The 17,963-nt window shown below is 44.7% G+C and overlaps 1 protein-coding gene across 1 annotated transcript in view; it reads left to right on the top strand.

The window, feature by feature from the left end:
* DNAH11 (dynein axonemal heavy chain 11) overlaps window positions 1–17,963 on the top strand; it is a 321,971-nt gene that overhangs the window by 103,076 nt on the left and 200,932 nt on the right. Inside the window, exons 33-34 of the mRNA XM_061586942.1 lie at window positions 1,013–1,173; window positions 4,408–4,564. Of these exons, the coding sequence (XP_061442926.1) occupies window positions 1,013–1,173; window positions 4,408–4,564 (318 nt within the window). The remainder of the gene's footprint in view (window positions 1–1,012; window positions 1,174–4,407; window positions 4,565–17,963) is intronic.

The following is a 17,963-nucleotide window of genomic DNA, read 5'->3' as shown; positions in this document are numbered from 1 at the left end:
TTACCACTTATATACCCAGTCAGTCACTGTGCTCTGCAGCTGAGGGCCTCCCGCAGATACCATCTTATTAGGAGGTCTTTTCCACACAACATAGGAATCTGACCTTTAGTGTTGTGGCACCTACCCTTTAGAATTCCCTCCCCTTAAATATAAGACAGGTACCATCTCTGTTTTCTTTTAGGCTCTTTCAACAATCCTTTTAAGTAGAGACCTTAACCCAGTCTGCATCTGTGTTGGAATTGCTTTTTAAGGTGTTTTTAACACTTTTTTTTTAAAAAAAGTTGTTTTTAAAGACGTTTTGTTTTAATATGTTTTTAAAGATGTTTTGTTTTAATATATTTTAATGTCTGTTTTTAAGATGTTTTAGAGTGTTTTTAGTGTTTTGCTTGCTGTCTTCTTTCTGGGAGAAAGGGTGGGGTATAACAGCAGCAGCAGCAGTAACAACAACAAAAATTTCATGGGCCCTGCATCACTTACCTGTGACACAAAGGACTTCGTTTCTACTGATATCACTGATATTTTAGAGAGACAGTCCAGGTTTAGCATGGGATTCGAATGACAAGAAAAAAACAAATGAGGCATCAAAGATATAATTGTTTTGTGGAGCCCAGGGGACGTTATATAAAAAAAGAGAAAAAATAGGATCTGATGAATAAAATGAATGATGCTGGAAGGCATATATAAAATTGAGTCATATCCAATCCCTGGAGTTTGTTTCTTATAAATGAGAAACATATCTTGGCAGAAGAAGTTGTAATGTCTGCTGCAACAAAAGCCTCCATTAAAAAGATCTTACATTACACTTGCCTCTGTATGGTGCAGAGATGCCCAGGAGTGAATCTAATCCCTTATAATTGCCAGCGTGAGGGTAATTACTTGTGAAAGACTGGGAATGAGGCGTGAAAACTAGTGATGACAGTTGAGGCATTTTGGCATGTCTGGATTCTTTCATCTCTAACAGCATCTGTATAACATCACTGTTGTGCAATGGTGATGTGTTGTTGTTTTTCAGGTCACCAGTTCCCAGGCTTTTGCTTGGCTGTCACAACTACGCCATCGATGGGATTGGGCACAAAAACACTGCTTTGCCAACATATGTGATGCTCAGTTCCAGTACTACTATGAGTACTTGGGGAATACCCCTCGGCTAGTTATTACACCTTTAACTGACAGGTATTTATTTATTTATTTATTTATTTATTTATTGTATTTCTATGCTACCCCATAGCCGAAGCTCTCTGGGCGGTTTACAGTACCTAGAAACACAAAAAACACATATACAAATTTAAAACACATCTTTTAAAAACAATTTAGTAAAGTCTGTTTTGTCTAATAGTAGGTTATCTCTACTGGATCAATCTTGTAAAATGCTAAGATGAACATAAAATGTGGTATCCTCTCCTGTTAGAAATCCTTAATATTGGAAATGTGATGTTTTACTGAAAAACAGTAAAACTATACAGTAAAATAGCTGTGTTGGGATACAAAATGTCCCCATATAATCTGCAGAGTTCTCTGAGTATTGCATGACAAAGGCCAGTAGGATTTGCTTTAAAACATTTGCCTGGAAGGAAAAGGCAAACCTTTATACTTGAAAATAGTAGGATAAGGCCTAATAAGGATTTCTTTTTCTTTTTTTTTGCAGTGGGATTTGAAGTGACATGAAATCATAGCTTTATACTTTAGCAGTCAAGGGTTGCAAACCTTTGAAATGCATGGGCATGTTTGCCATGGACGCTAGCCCCTCTGGTTGCTTGTCACCTCCCTCCTCCCCACACAAGACAAAAAGAGACAGAGCACACACATGCATACGCATGTTTGCTGTCATACTCACATTGTTTGGGGTCTGGGTAAAAGTTGGATCCAGTAGAATTAAAGTGAACCCTCTTGAATTTGCATGTCTTTACATGGGGTCCCCATAAAACTACCACCAAATTAAAGCTTCCATTAGTAAACATCACAGTAAAAATGAGAGATATCGTGCTTCCCACCACCACAAAAACATGGATCCAAGGCATGATTTTTACGTAGAATGACAACAAAACAACCAACAAATCACAGAATGCATATGTGAACCCAGAAGTGGCCTATGATTTAATGGTAGTTTTGAGAAGATTCCTTGTAAAAATTAAGGGGATACATAAGGATCTGTGCCTCAGATACCTGTTTCTGCACTTATGTCAGCCCTGGAAACCAGATCCATACTTGTGTTGAGGCAGATCGAAGAAAGTTCGAGTTCTATGAGGAAGACTCATAGTGTAATCTTATACATGCTTATTCAAAAGTAAGTGCTATTGAGTTCAATAGAGTTTAGTTCCAGGTATGTGACTGTAGCATTGCAGTCTTAGGGAGTAAGCCCCATGGAACTTAATAGGACTTACGTCTGAGTAAACAGATATAGAATTGCACTATTAATTGGTTAGCCTGATCCAGGGGCTATATAGCCATAGGGCATAATATAAATACAGTAAGTTAAATGGCTATACAGAAAGACAGGGGAACAAAAAAGTTCAGAGGATGGCATCTCAACTCAGTTTGTATTAGAGATTGTTGATCCCTTCTGCCATACTTCAGTATCACATACTTCTCATGCAATGCATCACCTAAACATATTTAGCTTGACCTGCCATGTCAGCATCTATTGTATTATTACATTTCTATCCCACCTTTCCTCCAGGGAGCTCAAGGTGGTATACATGGCTGTCCTCCCCTTCCTTTTTATCCCTGCAACAACCCTATGAGGTAGCTTGGGCTGAGAGACTGACTGGCCCAAGTTCACCCAGCAAGCTTCATGGCTGAGTGGGGATTTGATCCCTGATCTCCCAAGTCCTAATCCAACACTCCAACCATTACACCATGCTGGCTCTTAATCAGTGAGGATGCTCCAACCAACGGACTGCTACATCACTGGGGGTCCTGACTGCATGGAGTGCCTATATGTGAGCTGCGGTGGCTGTTCATTTGCAGATGGGGGGAAGCAGTGGAGCTCTACTTTCCTTCTGCTCTCGGGGCCTCTTCATGAATATGATGTCATACTCAGTCATAATCATTTTATTTGTTCAGCAATATGCCATTACAAACATACATCATTCAAAGGTGAGACACAAATTTAGCTCTTAAATTCCTAGCTGCCAGGGCAAATAAAGAAACATGCATTGCGACATAATTTTCTTTGTCCGATAGGGAAAAAACACACAAACTTACTTGGTGAAACAATTTTTTTCCTGTGGCTAAACTCAGACAAATATTTCTCACGAGGATTTTTATATAAAAAACACTGGGTAACATAATGAACTGCATCCTCTATAGCTGTTTTACAAAACACGCAAAACCAGTGTTCTAAGTGAAGTTTTGTATAACGATCATTGAGAAAAGTGGAAGGCATGACATTAAACCTTAACTCAGTAAAAGATGAATATGATGTGTAAAGGAGGGTTACAAGTGTGCAATGGAGGGTTTTGAAACAGGATTCTTGTCGTCTTTGGCTATCTTTCAACACCAATGAAAAACACTTTTATTTTCCCAAGCTTTTAGTGGGGACTGATGGGAGATATTTTGTCAGATGTACCCACTGTGTATTTACTGTATTTAGGTTTCAGTCATTTTTGTTGGCTGCTGTTTTATATTGTGCTTTATTGTAGATTGTTTTAATTTTGTTACAGCTTTTTAAATTGGTTGTTACCTGCTCTGGGATCATGAAAGTGATGAAGGCTGTTGCTGCTGCTGCTGCTGCTGCTAATAATAATAATAATGTTTTATTATCTGTTTATTTTTGCATTGTACTTTTCCACAAGATTGTGCCCAAAATGGTTCACAACCTGTCAAATGATCAAGAAGCATACAATTCAAAACATATTGGAAATAATTATAAATCTTAATATCAGTAAATAAAAAAAAATCATACAACATTGTGTAAAATAATACAAATAAACTAATCTGATACAAGAGCTTAAACAAAGCAACACTGAATACAACAAAATTAAAAAGCAAACATTAAACTAAACAGAAGACAAAATGATACCAATACAAAAATAAAATTTGTATTATTATTAAATAAGAGGTCTTTTCTTATTTATTTATTTCATTTATACCCCGCCTTTCTTTCCAGGATAGAAACCCAAGGCAGCTTACATATGGTTCCCAGGCGGTCTCCCATCCAGGCACTGACCAGACCCGACCAGCAGGGTCCTGCCCTCATGTGCCTTCAGACCATAGCCTGGGGCCAAGAGAGGACAACTCTGGGTACTTGATGATAGAAGAAAAGGCTATAAATATTAAATTATAATAAATGATAGTTGATTATAATCTCTACTACAAGTTCCTGCATTTTTGTGGATTTGGAATGTCAATCACTAAAGAAAGATATTATTGATCTGTTATAGTAATTGTCCTTTTCATTTCTTAAAGGTGTTACATCACTCTTACCCAGTCTCTTCACCTAACAATGAGTGGAGCTCCGGCAGGTCCAGCTGGAACTGGCAAAACTGAGACAACCAAGGATTTGGGCCATGCACTTGGAATGATGGTCTATGTCTTTAACTGTTCTGAACAGATGGATTACAAGGTACCAAGCCCATTTTCAGGCAGGCTGTGTGGGAGAGAAGACTGTAAATGAGAACAATGTTCTAAGCGTAGAGACGTATTGCATCCCATATTGTGGTCACTGTTGATGGAGGCTGGGGCACCAAATATCAAAATGTGTAGATTTTATTCCCAGTGTAATATTGTCCTCCAAGTGCAGCTTTTTTCCATAGGAATGAAACCCATAATTGCGGAAAAGGGGTAATAGATTTGTCAAGTTGCCTTTTAATGTCCTCTCTTTATGTTGATATTTCTATAATTCCTTTTAAAAACACAGTTAAAAAAATGAATGATTCCAACCATTTATCTATATTCAAGAAAATAAAGATTTTGGGATTGGGATGGGAATAAACCTGAACCTTTGTGTCCCCCTGAATTGTATGCCATTATGCAAGCTTTTCACTTTGTCCCATAGAACTCAATGATAACAACTGACCAGTAAGCAAGTTCCTATCTAAATAGTTCAGTGCCATCTTCTGCAGATTTCCACTATTTCTTGAACACACTAGACAGAAGAACCAAGCAACTAGTATAGATAAATAGATGATAGTACAATAGTACAGGTTTTTGTGGTTATTGTGATTAATAAATTGTGGATCGCCCAAAGGACTTATGTGGGTGGTTTTGTTGTTGTTATTTTATTTATTTATTTATTTATTTATTTATTAAATTTATATACCGCCCGACTAGCAATAGCTCTCTGGGCAGTGAACATAAAACAGCATAAAAATACAATAAATAACAAAACAATACTAAAATACAAGCAACAATCCAACACAGTAAACATTTTTAAAATTAAATCAGTGTAACTTAAAATGCGCCTTCAAGTCAATTATTTTTAATATATTTTAGCATGTGTTTTTAAATTGTTTTTTTAAAAAGTGTTTTTAAATTTGTATATTTCTTTTTAATATTTTTAATTGTTGTAAACCATCCAGAGAGCTTCGGCTATGGGGCATATACAGATGATGATGATGATGATAAATAATAATAATAATAATAATGACTTATGGTGACCCTATGAATCAGTGACCTCCAATAGCATCTGTTATAAACCACCCTGTTCAGATCTTGTAAGTTCAGGTCTATGGCTTCCTTTATGGAATCAATCCATCCCTTGTTTGGCCTTCCTCTTTTTCTACTCCCTTCTGTTTTTCCCAGCATTATGGTCTTTTCTAGTGAATCATGTCTTCTCATGGTGTATCCAAAGTATGATAACTTCAGTTTCATTATTTTAGCTTCTAGTGATAGTTCTGGTTTAATTTGTTCTAACACCCAATTATTTGTCTTTTTCGCAGTCCATGGTACGCGCAAAGCTCTCCTCCAACACCACATTTCAAATGAGTTGATTTTTCTCTTACCCGCTTTTTTCACTGTCCAACTTTCACATCCATACACAGAGATCGGGAATACCATGGTCTGAATGATCCTGACTTTGGTGTTCAGTGATACATCTTTGCATTTGAGAACCTTTTCTAGTTCTCTCACAGCTGCCCTTGCCAGTCCTAGCCTTCTCCTGATTTCTTGACTATTGTCTCCCTTTTGGTTAATGACTGTGCCAAGGTATTGATAATCCTTGACAAGTTCAATGTCCTTGTTGTCAACTTTAAAGTTACATAAATCTTCTGTTGTCATTACTTTAGTCTTCTTGACGTTCAGCTGTAGTCCTGCTTTTGTGCTTTCCTCTTTAACTTTTATCAGCATTCATTTCAAATCATTACTGGTTTCTCCTAGTAGTATGGAATCATCTGCATATCTTAAATTATTGATATTTCTCCCTCCAGTTTTCATACCTCCTTCATCTTGGTCCAATCCCACTTTCCGTATATGTTCCATGTATAGATTAAACAAATAGGCTGATAAAATACACCCCTGCCTCATACTCTTTCCAAAGGGGAACCAAATGGTTTCCCCATATCCTGTCCTTACAGTAGCCTCTTGTCCAGAGTATAGGTTGCGCATCTGGACAATCAGATGCTGTGGCACCCCCATTTCTTTTAAAGCATTCCATAGTTTTTCATGTTTTACGCAATCAAAGGCTTTGCTGTAATCTATAAAGCACAGGGTGATTTTCTTCTGAAATTCCTTGGTCCATTCCATTATCCAACGTATGTTTGCGATATGATCTCTGGTGCCTCTTCCCTTTCTAAATCCAGCTTGGATGTCTGGCATTTCTTGCTCCATATAAGATAAGAGCCTTTGTTGTAGAATCTTGAGCATTACTTTACTTGCATGGGATATTAAGGTAATAGTTCGATAATTACTCCATTCCCTGGAATCCCCTTTCTTTGGAATTGTGATATATATTCACCGCTTCCAGTCTGTGGGCCATTGTTTAGTTTTCCATATTTCCTGACAAAAAAATTATTCAGTCTCAGTAGCTTGTAGCAGATGGTATGCCATCTGTTCCTGATGATTTGTTTCTTCCAAGTATTTTAAGAGCAGCTTTCAACTCACATTCTAAAATTTCTGGTTCTTCAACGTACGGTTGCTCCATGAATGAATCTGTCATCCTGGCATCTCTTTTATAGAGTTCTTCAGTGTATTGCTTCCATCTTCCTTTTATTTCATCTCAGTTAGTCAGTGTGTTTCCCTACTGATTATTCAACATCCCTACTCTTGGTTTAAATTTCCCTTTAATTTCTCTCATCTTTTGGAATAGGGCTCTTTTTCTACCCTTTTTGTTGTCCTCTTCTATTTCTATGAAAAACCATTGTAATAGTTCACTTTGTCCCTACGTACAAGTCGCTGTATTGTTGCATTTAGGGTTCTAACCATGTTTCTATCTCCTTTTGCTTTTGCTTTCCTTCTCTCTTTAACCATTTTAAGAGTTTCTTCAGTCATCCGTTGAGGTCTTTCTTTTTAACTAGAGGTATTGTCTTTTTGCATTCTTCCCTGATAATCTCTCTGACTTCATTCCATAGTTCTTCTGGTTCTCTGTCAACTGAGTTTAAAGCCTCAAATCTGTTCCTTATTTGCTCATTATATTCTTCTGGGATGTTAGTTAAATTGTATTTTGGCATTATGATTGCTTTGTTGTTCTTCTTTAGCTTTACTCTGCTTTTCAATATGACCAGTTCATGATCTGTACCACTTTCTGCTGCTGGTGTTGTTTTTGCAGAAAGTATGGAACTTCTCCATCTTCTGCTACCAATTATATAATCAATTTGATTCCTATATTGACCATTTGCAGTTGAGGGGCGAAATAAGACACTGACACTTCAGCTGGGTTGAACAAGGGCCATTTTATTAAGTTACAACATACAAACCCAATTTAAAGTGACGTGCAGAGGGAAATTCTAGGTGCGGGACTATCTCTAAGCAAGTAGCTTGCCATACAGCTCTTGGGCGACCAGCCCCTGCTGGGCAAGGGCAAGCCCATCCACTTACCCCTTACGCCTGCCACACCTTGTAGGTGAGTAGGGGGGCCTTCCCACGTCATCCCCACCCAGGGTTGAATAACCCTTGGGTAGATGAGATAGGTTAACCCCAGAGGCAGCCCATATCCTGACCTTGAGCCACAAAGCCTTGCTGGACAGGCCTCTGGAACCGCCAATCACCTCCAAAGGTGCCTATAGAGGCCACCTAGCTGTCCTTAACTATTTCCCTTCCCGCACCTTCCTGCCACAAAAGGGGGAAAAATCTCTATTTAGTCTCCCTTTGCCCCATTGCTGAGAAGCACCTCTCGCAGACACCCCTTCAGGTCCCCAAGAAATAAATCGTTACCTGTGTCAGACAGGTGAATGCCGTCTGCCTGTAAAGTTCACCCTTCCAGTGCTGAATGAGTGGATGTGGGATGGTCAACCCACCATATTGAAGAAGGGCCAACTGAATCCGATGGTTGACCATCTTCTATGCCCGATCTATAGCCCGTGGATCCCATACCCCATGCCACTCCCTCCACGGGAGCATGTCTGACCATATCAGACATACGCCAGGCCACCGTTGCCTGATAAGCTGCATGTCAGCACATGCTTGAATGATGAGGGCCTTGCCCTGCATCAAGCCAAGGTCATTCCCACCAAGGTGGATGACCAGTACCTGCGGAGTTGTCCGCATCAAATGTTGCTGGAATAGAGTGGGTAGGAGCCCCTCCCAACACATTCCTCGCCGGCCAAGCCACTGTACCGCTGCCCATCTACTCAAACCCAGCTGGGAGCCGGCGCTCGGGTTCGCTGCCCTTTGAGCTGCCCAGAACACCATGCTGTGGCCACAAATAAGGATGCATGTCTGCCCCATGCCCAACCAGCAACCTGTCAAAATAAATGCAAATGTTAAGCTTCCGCATTCCCCATCCTTCTAGAAGGGGTGAATATAGCCCTTAAAAGCATCAGAAGACCAACGCCCAACAGCCTGCACCTGTGCCTGTGGAAAACCAAAACCTGCTGCTGTAGAAGCAGCTCCAATTCTAAATGAATGGGTGCCAAAATGTGCAGTGTCATGGCCAATCCCCTGTAAAGCCCTTTTTGTTAAAGCCCCAAACTGGTAAACGGAGAGGGGTTCCTGGTTTGCATGGGTGAATAAATATCCCTCACCAGATCCCCTGTCTCTTTAAAATGCTTGCAAAGCCCGTACAGGGCAGAGGTTAGGCACTGAGGCTGGGGCCAAACACACGTGCCTTCCTTTACACCTCTGGTCCGTTTTAGACCTTCTCAGGACTATACAGGCACAACCTCCTTCTATGGAGACATCTGTAAACTGGAGGGCACGCCCAGATAGATCTTGCTTAGAGCAGGCCACTACCTCTCCAATCCTGAAAGCTCCAAAAAACAGCGTAAGGGCCACTGCGTGAAATAGCTTAGTTTCATAGCTGGATGAGCAAATTGCTTCCCATTGCTCAACCATACCCAGCAACATGTCTGGCGAGATAGGGCAGCGGGAATCTGGTGGGACGGGTTGTTCCCGAGCCCACCCTGTCAACATGCGGCGGACCCTAAAGTCCCCAGCATGATCCGAAAAGCCACCAGCCTTCGCTAAAAAGGAAAGCCCCGCCAGCTTACCTTGAAGAGCACGGACTGACATGCCGCGTCTCCTGCCGTCCACCAGGAATTCCATGATGTGACTTACCGGAATAGGCCACTCCGGAGTATAGCCCTTGGTGGTCCAGAATTCTCGCATCACCCTACCTGCCCTCCGGTAACTGGCGAGCGTGCTGGGGGGCAATGGAAAGGCTTATGGCCCTTTCCGACTGCTCTCCAATCTCCCAAATCGCAGGGGACATGGCTTCCAGCCGAGCCCTGGCCCATGGTGCCAACTGATGGAAATGATCCATCTGATTCTGTGACAGAGCATCAGCGACATCGTTATTAATGCCAGGAACATGCCGTGCCTGAAACAGAATATTAAAGCGCATGCACTGGAGAACAAAGGAACGGATGAGACCCATAACCCTGGCATTCCTGGATGTAAGGGAATTAATAACCTGGACTGTGGCCATGTTATCACACCAAAAGTGGACCGTGGAGTTCCTGAACTCCCAGGCCCACAGATAGACAGCCTCAAGTATTGGAAAAAACTCCAGAAAGGTCAGATCCTTGTCTAAACCTTCTTGCACCCACATCTGTGGCCATCGTCCCTTACACTAGGAAGACCCAAAGACTACCCCAAAACCACAACCCCCAGACGCTTCAGACTGTACTTGTAATTCTGCCTCTAAAAGTCAGTCCTGCCTCCAAAAGGAAATTCCATTGAAATCCTGTAAGAATGAGGACCACACAGCAAGGTCAGCACGTAATGCAGCTGTAACCTGAAACCTATGGTGGGGTCGTGAGAGCCCCACCATGGCATCATAAACTCGCCTTAGGAATGCTCTGCCAAGTGCTATGACCCGGCATGCGAAATTAAGGTGTCCTGCCAACTCCTGAAGAGTGGAAAGCAAGACTTTCTTGGCACCTGTAACTTCTTTGATCTTCCTATGTAGAATAAGAAGCTTCTCATGGGGCAGCTTGCAGCATTGTTTGCAGTAGCGTCACTAGGGTTGGTGTCACCCAGTGCGGTAACTCATGGTGTCACCCCCATGGACCTCCTCCCGTACCAGACCATACAGAATCTTTAGTAATTTTTTTGTACTAATGTTACTCGTAAATCGTAATTCCCGTATATCACTGAATGTAATGGCAATAGTAGTGACATAAACAACTAACAAAATTAAAATTACACCTTTAAATTACAATATCATACACACAGCCCAAATTCTTGCTCTTATCACTAATGGGAGTTAATTATCTTGCATATGCCCATAGTAAATTTTCAGATACTTTCAGACCCTCAGCAATTTTCAAGTGGTCTATGTAGAAGGAAAGTTTGGGAACCCCTGGAATAAGACATCTGCTTATGTCCCTATGCTGCTCTCACCCCTCATTTAGGTGCCTGGGATGCATGTGTGTGGACATACCTCCTTATAGTTATGGAAAGTGATTCTTAATAATAAGTCTCCAGACACAAAGTTACATAGGTATTTATCAGTTGTTCAGTAGAAAATTCAGAAGTGCAGAGTTCCTTCATGATAGTTGCAGCCACATACACCCTTTTTTACTCCTGGATTAAGAATGAGATCTTTGTTAATGCATTCTCTCACAACAACAAACATCTCTAAGAGCCAATCAGCATGTAAGTGGAGAGCGTTAGCAACTGAGAAGAGTCTTCTCAGTGGCTGACTCACCTCCTTTCACTCTGATTGGCTCCAATCAGCAGGAAAGGCAAGGAAGCATATTAGAAGACTCTTCTCAGTGACTAACACACTCCCTTTTCATGCTGACTGTAGGATGCTTGGAGACATAGGGACCCTGGTCCCAAAAAAGCAGAGGGACTAAGATCCCCTGGGCGACTACCCTCCTGGTGCTTATGGACATGACCGTAATATATTTTGTGATGTGCAAGTTCGATATTATTTATTAAGTGTGTTTAGGATTACACTGATGGCATTCCCAAATATGTACTTTCACACAGACTTTGGTTTTCCATAACACAATGTTTGTCCAAGCCTCCACACTTGGGGGGGCACTACTTGCACACCCCTTCCATAAGCACATCAAAGTTGGATACACACCTGAACCAAGACCCAGACAAAATGGCACTCAAAACAAAAAGGTAATTACAGTGGCTGAGTAGATCTTGTACAGTGGTTATACTGACTGGGCAGCCACTGTCCTTCATATTTTACAAAATACTTTTTCCTATACAAAGATTAAATTTCTGTGTATGAAAAAGTAATATATGAAGTGGTCTCAATAGTGAGAAAAGTAAACAAGTGAATGGTGATCCAAATGTTTTTCATTCTCACGTTATGAAGCTAGCTGCCAGATGATGTATCACCTTCCCTACGCATGCAGTGTAGACTGAAAAAACAGCACCCAAGCCACCATTCAATACGTGCACGTGTTCTTTCCAATGTGAATCTACAGGTCTCAAAAAGTAATGTGTGACAAAGTCCTCAAACACCTTATAACATGCCTCAAACATGGTCTCTTGTTCTACCAGCATGCCTTCACACCACCACTTTGCCAAAACATAAGGATAGGTAAATTGCTTTTAGGGAGGTTCACAATTATGATTTCCTATTTATTTAATCTACAAATATTTAAAATACATAAAAACAGCCAGGGGAAGATATTGGAGAAATATAAAATAAATACAAATTAAAAAGGGGGGGAGGTGAAGAGACCTTAAATGTGCTACTCACCATCTCTCAGCCTATCCTCCCCTCAGGATGAAAACAACGGAGAACCATGACCACCCCCAGGAAGAAGGGCACACTTAAAATGTAGAGGAAAAAATCATCTACAACCATAGTGTGAAATCAAATACTTATTGGGACACAGTATGAAGAAATATTTATATAAACATGACTCTCAAACATGTTTATGAATTACACAATCCGTAAATATATTTATAGTGCAATCTGATGTTTGTTTACTCAGAAGCAAGTCCCAATGTATTCAATGCACGTTTGGGATTCAAGCTAGGCCTGGAAAGTTGAAACAAAGACGATGGCACATGCAAATGGACACCATCATTAGTCATCGATGGTCCAGGAATTATGGGAACTGGGAGTCCAGTAACCCTCTGGAGGACCCATAAATGCCCTGCCCATTCTCTACCACAGGAGTTCCCAAGCTGTGGTCTGTGAGCTTCATTTAGCTGCTCCGCATATGAAATACTCATACTGATTTTTAATTGTATTTTATTGCTTCTTTTTGTTTCTCATATTGCATTTTCTTGTCTTACAATTCTATATGCAGTTCCAGGAATGGAAATTGTAATACAAGAAAATACAACATGAGAAGCAACACAAACATAGTTAAAAATTCATGCAAAATGTAACACTGCGCATCACAATGGCTACAACAGGCAGAAAAAGTCATTTGGCCCTGCAAGAGATCCTAAGAAGAGCATGCCTCTAGGATCAGGGCCCTTTGGGATCAGGGCCCTCTGGCCTGGTCTTGAAATGAGAAGTCCTCAGCAGGTTTCCTTGGGAGCAAGCCCCACTGAGCACAGTGGGGCCTATTCCCATGAAAGCCTGCCTAGGATGACGGCCTAACTTGGGTGCAGGGAGCAGAATGTTGCACCATTTGAGCTGAGAGGGAGAAGGGAAGTCTCTATAGCCAACATGGCACCCGCCTGATGATTTTGGACTTAAACTCCCATCATCCCCTTTCCCTAGCTGAGGCAGAGGGGAGTTGGAGCCCCACAACACCTAGAGGGCACCAAGTTGGCTACCCCTTATATACTGCTTGGATGTATCTCTGCAGCCCTCCAGATGTTGCCAAGTCCCAGCAGCCGGCCTGGCCAAGGGTCAGGAAGGATGGCGATTGGAGTCTAGCAACATCTGGACCTATACAGGTTCCTATATATATGATTGCATCGCATTGAAGGCCGTCTGACCATTGGTCCATACAGCTCAGTAATACCTGCACTGACTGGCAGCGGCTCCCCAAAGTTTCAGGCAGGGAGGCTTTCCCAGACCGACCTGGAAATGCTGCCGGGACTGAACCTTTGGCATCCAAAACAGATGCAGATGCCGCCGAGGTCTGGGGTTAATCGACCGCTCCGATCCGAAACGCTTGCTTCGCGGAGTTGAGGCTCGTGCCTGAGAAGCTGATTGGACGGCGGCGCTTCTCCAGGCAGCCTCGGCCCTTCCTTGCCAAGCTGCCGGAGGCTCCCAAATGTCCCGCCCCTTCTGAGATGGGCAGTTCCAGCCCGGGGGAGCCGGCGGCATTGTCCCTCGCCGCCATCCATCGGTCTGTCCATCCTCTGCCGGCCCCGGGAAGGGGGGGAACCAACACAGCATTTCCTGGCTGGCTGCTTGGCCGGCCGCCCCTCCTGCTGCTGCTGAGAGGGGTGAGGGGGAGGCGGTGGTGGCGCTTGCACTGCAGCTTCCAGCCGGGCTCTGGCAGTAGCCAGGAGGAGCTGGCAGGGCAGCTCTCCGCCTGCCTGCCCAGCTTCCCGGTGGGGCGGGGTGGGGGTGGGGCGGTGGCTCATGGTGTCACTCCCCGTCTTGGTGTCACCCAGTGCAGCCCGCACCTGCCGCACTGCCATAGTGACGCCCCTGATTGTTTGTCAGAGTCAATTTCAATGCCTAAGAAGGTCAAAACGGTGGCTGGACCCTCGGTCTTTTCCATGGCTAAAGGAACCCCAAGTTCCTCTGTCAAGGCATGGAACTGTGCCATTAAGTGTTGGCATACACCCATGCCAACACTTCCAGCAAATAAAAAATCATGCAAGTAATGCACCACCGAATCCAGCCCAGTCCGTCCTCTAATAGCCCATTCCAAGAAGGTACTAAAACGTTCAAAAACTGTGCAAGAGATCGAGCATCCCATAGGCAATGCTCGATCCATGTAAAACTTTCCTGTGAAAGTAAAACCTAGCAGTTCAAAATCTTCAGGGTGGACTGGTAGAAGGCGGAAGGCGGATTTGATGTCGCACTTGCCCATGGAGGCACCTCGGCCACAAGTGCGCACCATGCGCATTGCAGCATCAAAAGAGGTGTAGTGGACAGTGCATAGACTGTCAGGAATGAAATCATTAACTGACCGTCCACGTGAGTATGACAGGTGGTGGATTAATCTAAATTCCCCTGCAGCCTTTCTGGGCACTATACCTAAAGGGAGGGGGGGTAATTGGAATGGGCCAAGCACCCTCCCTGCCTGAACTTCCTTATCAATTTTCAGCTGCACAAGTGCCTCCATGCCCATGATAAATTTCTAATTGCGGGACATGAAGGCGACCCTTGGACCGTCATAAGGAATACAGAAGCCTGACAAAAACTCTTGCAATAAAAAACGGGCGTCCCCTACCGCCGGGTAACCAGCAAGTAAGGCCCGTAAAACGTGTAACTTAATTGAGGAGGGGCCCTTTACCTTGATTAACTCCAGGTGGGGGCTGTTTCTTCCCCCCTTGCTGTTCCTTACCACCTCCCCTATAGAACCTGTGTCTGGGGCAGGCCGTGGAAGGGTGTGTAGCTCCACACATGGCACAGTCGTGTCGGTAACAACATGGGGTGTGTGTGCAGACCCCCCGGGCATTAAAGTCCCAGCACAACAGCCGTGGTTGAACCCCTTGCCCCGCATTAATGCGGGGAAGGGTAGCAGCCGACTGCCTGCTGAGAAGATGCCCACTGTCACATCTATCCCCAGTCATGGCACTGGCTGCAGTCAGTCTACATAAGCTCTATAGATTATATCCAAGTACTTCAAGAGAGACAGCCCCCTTTGGGGCTGCCTTTCCATCAGCACTCCAGCACTCCAGCATATATCAAGAATGCAGGCAGCCAGTTGGCCCAGGTACGGTCAATTTTCCACAGGTAGCCTGCCATCACTCTGGGCTATCACTGCCATCTAGTGTCCGAGGCAAGAATGCACTGTAGATAAAACCTGGGCGTCCAGCCCCTCCCACTCCAGTTTTTCATTCTTGTCTCGTCCGAGACGTTTGGATACCTACAGAGCGTGGATAAGTTCTCTCTCTTCTTCTTTTGCCTTCTTAGATAGTTTTGTTTGTTTTCCTTGTTGGTTGAGCGGCGGCTGCGACTCCCTCCCCCCCTCCGTCAGTTTTTGGAGTGGGGGATTGTTTGTTCTCGCCCCCGTTTTTTCTTTTTTCCCTGCTTGCTTGTTTTTTCCCCTTGCTTGGGTAGAGGCGGCCGCCTCTCCCTTGTTGGAGGTCGCAGCTGCAGCCTCTCCTCCCTCGACCTTACTTTCTCCGTGGCCTTGCCTCGTTTCCCCGCGGCTTCGGCAGTGGCCTGCTGTTTGCAGCCGGGAGCCTGCGGCTGCGGCCCTCTGTTTGGGGAGCGGTTGGCCTTGGCGGCGCTTGGTTCCGACTCGGAGGGGGTGGCGAGTAGGAACCCCCCCCCGCCAGATCGCTCCTGTGATCTTTTTCTCCCCCCTGTGGTTTTTGGCTCACGGAGCATCTTTCCTAATGGCGGCGGCTCTCACTTTTGTCCTGCCCTTTGGAACTGCAGGCGTCCTCTTTGAAGCTTTTCTTTTGCCGGCCGTCATTTTAGCTGCTGCCTGATTTTTGAGTCATCTTCTACTCTGACTCACTGCGGCCTTTTTTCCCTTTATGAAGGTTTTTCTTATGCTGACTGAACCAGGCTGCCTGTTAGAATTGTAAGACTGAGCACCCCTCGATACCGCACCTTCCCCATTGTGTGCTGGTATTGGGCCTTGTGCGTAGGCCACACTGATGCAATATTTCCTCCTCAGTGCATATTAGCAGTACCGCACCTTCCCCACTGTGTGCGTGTACTTAGCTTGTGGCTCATATTGCATCACTAATCATTAATCCTGTGGGCAATTTCTCCTGTGGGCGTGCCCACACATATTTTCCTAGGCCATAGCGAACCTAACCTTCTCTTGCTTGGCCACCTAGCCTGCACAACGCTCCTTGTTCACTCACAGGGCTGATACCACACCTTCCCCATTGTGTGGGTGTATCCGGACCCTGACATGGCAGACCAGCAACCAGAGGCAGCGCAAACCTCAGGAGCAAGTCAGCAGTGCAAAGCTCCAGGGCAACATAAGGCCCCTAAGCATAAGCACGCCAAAGTTCTCACCAAGATGAAACATCTGTCTGCCCACAGTGCCTCCAAGCAGGCCCGGTATGTTTCAGCCCCAACCTTAGAGGACCCTGCCCATCAAGCATTACCTGTTCTCTTCCAATCCCCTGCTGGGTCCTCAGAGGACGAGTTTGAAGGTTTTCCCAGTTAGACACCTCGATACTCGGATCCTCCCTCTGCCGCGCTGCCTCCTCCGGTGCAACCACATCTGCCCCCACAGGAGCCCCCTGTACCTCCTGAACCACCATCAGGACTACAGGTGACACCAGAATTTTTGTCACAGCTGCGAGAGGTACTTGGGTTTCTCTCCCAAGCTCAGCCTCAGTCTCAGGCATGCCTCTCGCCTCAACTTCCATCCCCGTGGCAGTCTACCTCGATTCGACAGCCTGGTGGTCAGGATGACATCCCTCATTCTTCTCCTAACCCGTTTGATATCTCCAGAGGCAGACTTGGTGGTGAGCCCTCAGGGATGGACAACACTGTATCCCTCATGCACCCAGTCCTTGACGAATGGAGTGAAGAATCTGATCTGGATGAGGATTCATCCTACCGCCACTTCGATTCGGCCGATTACCTCCCCCTCTGCCATAGAGTGTTGGACACCCTGTGCATCCAACCTGCACAAACACAGCAGGCGGCTCCTCCTGTGAAAGGCGCCAGGGTCCTCAAATCACCCCGATCAGCGGACCATTCAATTCCAGTACCAGATCCCATCAATCAGCTGGCCAAAGAGGAATGGGCCCGTCCTCTACGTCCACGTCGCTTTTCACCATTGGCCAACAAACTTTATTCTTTGGCCCCAGACTTTATGTCCTTCCTGAATGTCCCTGGCATCGACCAGCCAATTTCGGACTTGATTTCTAGGTCCCTCCTTCCGAAAGAAGGAGATTCGCAACTCAAGGACCCCTCTGAAAAGCGGCTTGACTTCGCGCTCCGCAAGAACCATGAGGCATCCGCCTTCTCCATCCGGGCCTCGGCTGCTGCCTCAATTTTCTCCAGGGTCTCCATGATGTGGCTTGATGACCTATTGGATGATCCCAACCCGGATCCAGCCACACTGAGAAAGGGGCTAGTCAGGCTACATAAGGCAGCTGCATTCGTGGCAGATGCCACCTTGGACGCCACCCACCAAGGAGCAAGGGCCCTGGCTGCCGAAGTAGTAGCTCGAAGGACCTTATGGCTATGACACTGGGATGCCGATTCTACGGCCTGAACCAATTTGTCCATAGCTCCCTACTCGGGGTCACTGCTCTTCGGGGAAGACACCCTTAAAGTGGTCCTGGTTGACCTGAAGGACAATCGAAAGCCTACCCTAGCCACAACCAAGAGG

The sequence above is a fragment of the Rhineura floridana genome, chromosome 10, assembly GCF_030035675.1.
Source record: "Rhineura floridana isolate rRhiFlo1 chromosome 10, rRhiFlo1.hap2, whole genome shotgun sequence".
NCBI classification, from domain to species: domain Eukaryota; kingdom Metazoa; phylum Chordata; class Lepidosauria; order Squamata; family Rhineuridae; genus Rhineura; species Rhineura floridana.
Note: the sequence above shows the minus strand (reverse complement) of the source record. Positions and strands in the feature narration are given on the sequence as shown.